The 4,425-nt window shown below is 35.4% G+C and overlaps 1 protein-coding gene across 1 annotated transcript in view; it reads right to left on the reverse strand.

The window, feature by feature from the left end:
• LOC106874893 (ubiquitin carboxyl-terminal hydrolase 48) overlaps positions 1 to 3,893 on the reverse strand; it is a 33,720-nt gene extending 29,827 nt beyond the window's left edge. Inside the window, exons 1-2 of the mRNA XM_014922804.2 lie at positions 3,359 to 3,893; positions 517 to 661 (exon numbers count right to left, since the gene is read on the reverse strand). Coding sequence (XP_014778290.1) covers positions 517 to 661; positions 3,359 to 3,362 — 149 coding nt within the window. The 5' untranslated portion in view covers positions 3,363 to 3,893. The remainder of the gene's footprint in view (positions 1 to 516; positions 662 to 3,358) is intronic.
• Between the last annotated feature and the right edge of the window lie 532 nt (positions 3,894 to 4,425).

The following is a 4,425-nucleotide window of genomic DNA, read 5'->3' on the forward strand; positions in this document are numbered from 1 at the left end:
GCCATCCATTTTTATTTTATTTTATTTTATATTATATATTGTATATTATATTATATATTGTATATTCCATATTCTATACCCCACATTGGTTCTGCAGGAATATAAATAAAACATAAAAAACAGACAGTGTTGGATCTCTTTTAAACTAAATAAAATATATATATATATATATATGTGTATATATATATATATATATATATGTATATATATATATGCATATATATATATATGCATATATATATATATGCATATATGGGTACAGGACAACACCAACTGTGTAAACAACATGAAGTACGAAAACAAATGAGTTAAATACACGAACAATGAGAGAAAAAATGGAAAACACGACAAGTAACACAAAGAACGACCCTGCATCAGTTGTCGGCTGTCTATCTGCTCCTCATTTCGAGCTATGAGTCTTTGAAGACAGTTGCTCCCATAAATTCCAAAATATTGGGTTGTCCGGAATGTTCATGCCGATTTTTAAAGGAAAGCAAAGGGTCAATAAATACTTACTTGCAACTCCCCAATTTGCAGGGCTCCAGGTTAATGTGGTAGGCATATTTCACATGTTCCAATGTCACTTGGTCAGGGTCAGTGGTCTCAATCCAGCCCCAAGCTTCTTTATCGAGTTGCTGTTTAGAAGGCATCCCTACAAAACCTGCAAAATAGAAACGGCAGGAGTAAAAAAAAGAAAAGAAAACAACATATGTAATTTCTAACATTAATACAAATCTACATATTTCACTGGGAGAAGAGGAACCCTAGAAGTACCGACATTTCTTACTTCCTACAAGGACCATAGTGGTCATTTCTGACCGGCATCGAAAATACAGTCTTTTAGCATTTATTGTCTTGAAAGTACTTGGTGACCTTGTCAGTCAGTGCAGGTACCACTTAAAAGCACCCAGTCCACTCTGTAAAGTGGTTGGTGTTACGAAGGGCATCCAACTGTAAAAACCTTGCCTGTGCAAGCGCCACATAAAAAAGCACTCAGCCCACTCAGTGGGGTGGTTGGTGTTAGGAAGGGCATCCAGTTGCAAAAAGCATGAACAAAATAGACACAGAAGTATGGTGCAGTCTTCTGTCTAGCCAACTCCTATCAAACCGTCAAACCCATGCCAGCATGGAAGAAGGGTGTTAAATGACGACGATGACAACCTTCTCAAATACTAGTTAATGTTTGTCACTTAGCGGTAGATTGGCAGAATCGGTGGAGCGTTAGAAAAAAAAATGCCTTGGTGCATTTGCTCCGGTTCCTTACGTTCTGAGTTCAAATCCCGCTGAGATCAGCTTAGTCTTCCATGAAATACGTAGTCAATTTAATTACATCCACTACCCCCACCCGCACCCAACACAAACACCAAATTGCAGCCCTTAATAAGGTGGCGAGCTGGTGGTGGACTAGTATCGAAAGATCGCCCAGTTGTTTACTCTCTTGAGTTCAACAACTGCCGAGGTCAACTTTGCCTTTCATCCTTTCGGGGATCGATAAAATAAAGTACTGGTCAAGGTACTTTGGTCGATGGAATCGACTTGCCACCCCACCCTCCCCATCAAAATTGCTACCCTTGCGCCAATAAGTAGAAAGAATTAATTTTATTTTTTTCGCTCCGAAATTCCATAACGTTTTCTTGCAAGTTGCAATGTGTCTACATATTATTATTACATACAAATGCCTTATGTCATAGAGACATTATTTCATACAAAACCTTATGTTACGAAGACGTAATACATACATAAACACGTTACACACGCGCGCGTTTTTTGTTTTTGTTTTGTTTTGTTTGGTATAAAAGAAAACACAGAAACAGATAATAATAATAATAATAATAATAATAATAATAATAATAATGATGACGATGACAAACCCCAAGTAAAACCCAAATAAGATCTGAATACGTTTGGTTTATTAAACCGACAGATGACATAACAGGGTGGATGGAGGTATAAACATTAATAGCTGTCTTTATATTATGGTTTTGCAACGGTTAAATAGGAATAATAAAAATACCGAAGGAGAGACGTTTGGTGGCTGAGGTTGTAGTTAGTTGATTAACATCGATTTAGGTATCGAAGGATGAAAGGCAAAGTCGACCTCGAAGGGATAATTAACTAGAAACGTAAAAAAGGGCTACAGTTAAATCCCAACGCAATACATTTTTGTTCGACGATCAACCGATTTTGTCAATCCACCAGCGGTTTCCCTTCCCTCGTGATAATAATTTCTAAGACAAGCACGCACAAGGCCAGAAATTTATGCGGAAGGGGTTAATCGATTAAGATCGATTCCTATTAACTTAATTGGGACTTATTTTCCTCTCTGTCTTAGGAAGATGAAAGGGAAAAGTCAACAGGACCTTGGCGGGATTTGAACTCAGAAATGAAAAGAGGCTGAACTAAACACATTCACCACTAATAACAATAGTTATTAAATAAAAAAAAAGAAAACTTCTAACTCCTACATGGTCCCAAGAAATGCTAGAAATAGCAGCCAAACGTAACATCACCACCAAATAGTTGTTGACATAGAGACAAGACAGGTATATTTGGAAGTCGTTTGATTACTACAGGTTCAGTGTATCAGGGAGGGCAGACCTGGGGTTAAATGAAATGATTATAAACAATGACAAAGTATGGCTAATGCTTCAGATCAAAATACAATTTCTCTATGCACGAACACACGTATATTTACTTTTACGTTTGTGTTTATATAAATGCATACGTGTGTGTGAGTATATATATATATATATATATATATATATACACATACACAGAGTGAATGAATGTTTACAATATATACGGGTATGTGCAATTATGTACCATACATACGTGTATACATCTACATATATATATATATATACACACAAATCACTATATATAATATATATATATACACACACGTAAAAATATATATACAAACAATACATATATATACACACTATAAATATATATATATATATATACACATACTGTACATATATACAGTGTGTAAATATGTATATAATATATACGTGTATGAATGAATATGTATTGTGTGAAAGTAAATACGTATTTGTATACATACATACATATATATATATATATACACGCACACATATATATATATATATATACACACACATACATACATATAAATATATATATATATAAATATATATATATATACATTTACACATATATATATATATACATACACACACATACACTTTCCCGGTCTTTTTCTTTTTTTCCTTTTTTACCTTGACTTCATTAAAAACTCCTTTTCTTAGAAATACGTCAGTAAAAACTTTTCGTAGTCTGTCATATATATATATGTATATATATAAATGTATCAAAGATCTTCTTCTATACGTACACATCCACAACAACACACACTGTTTGATAGATACGTGTGTCCGTGTTTCGATTTGAAACTTGTGAAACAGAATATAAACATCCGTGAAAGAAAGTCGGTTGTGAGTGGGAGAGAATTCTTTTTTTTTTTTTTTTAAATGTTTCCTTTCTCCCTCCACCTTGTTTACATACAAACCGCTCCCTTACAGCTAAGCACTGACAGCGACTGCGCAACATACTTCAACTTCCGGTTTCGCTTTTTGGTTTTTTTTTTCGTACGAGGATTTTTGCATAATCGGTAGAACGCCAGACTAAGTCATTTTGTTGTCTTTTGAGTTATTTCCCTTCACGTTGGCATGCCTAACAAACATTTCACTCTTTTTGACTTTGAATACTCATAACTTTCAGAAAAAATGGCTATTTTTTACAAATAAATCTTGAAAAACTCGCTCGACCAGGGAGCTTTTTTTAAACTACAACAAAGATCTGTTTAGTCAATGCCCACATGAGAGGCGTTTTCAGTTGCAAGCTTGGAATCCTCCATTTACCGAAGAACACGTCATCAGCTTGGAAAACCATGACGGCTGGTACCGATGTAAGGGATATAACCCCGCCCCGCCTCATGAGCTTATCTGCAGGATTCGTTCCTCTCATAATTGTAGAGAAGTTTGGTGCTGAGCGCTTAATAGGGTCACTCTCTGAACGGACGTAACAAGCAACCTTATAAATATCTTACTACTCTAATATTTTAGCGTGTGCTTCTTTTTTGGATGTATAAACTACTAACGATGTGTGTGTATGTGTGCGCGCGTGTGTGTGTATGTATGTATGTATGTATGTATGTTTGTACAGGACTGTAGCCAGTTGGGTGGGAGTGTACATTCCCCGACTTCTGAAATATTTCAGAATACAAAAATAAACAATTTTAGAAAAATATTTTTTAAAAGTGCCCGTTTCTAACCATTTTTAGGCGAGTGCCCACTGAGAGCTTTTTTTCGCTCTCAGAAAAAGTTTTTTTAGGTACCCCTCCCCATCTTGCCCCGTTTCCTGGATTTTTTTCTGGCTACGGGACTGTGTACATATATATAT

This window comes from Octopus bimaculoides, chromosome 25 (assembly GCF_001194135.2).
Source record: "Octopus bimaculoides isolate UCB-OBI-ISO-001 chromosome 25, ASM119413v2, whole genome shotgun sequence".
NCBI classification, from domain to species: domain Eukaryota; kingdom Metazoa; phylum Mollusca; class Cephalopoda; order Octopoda; family Octopodidae; genus Octopus; species Octopus bimaculoides.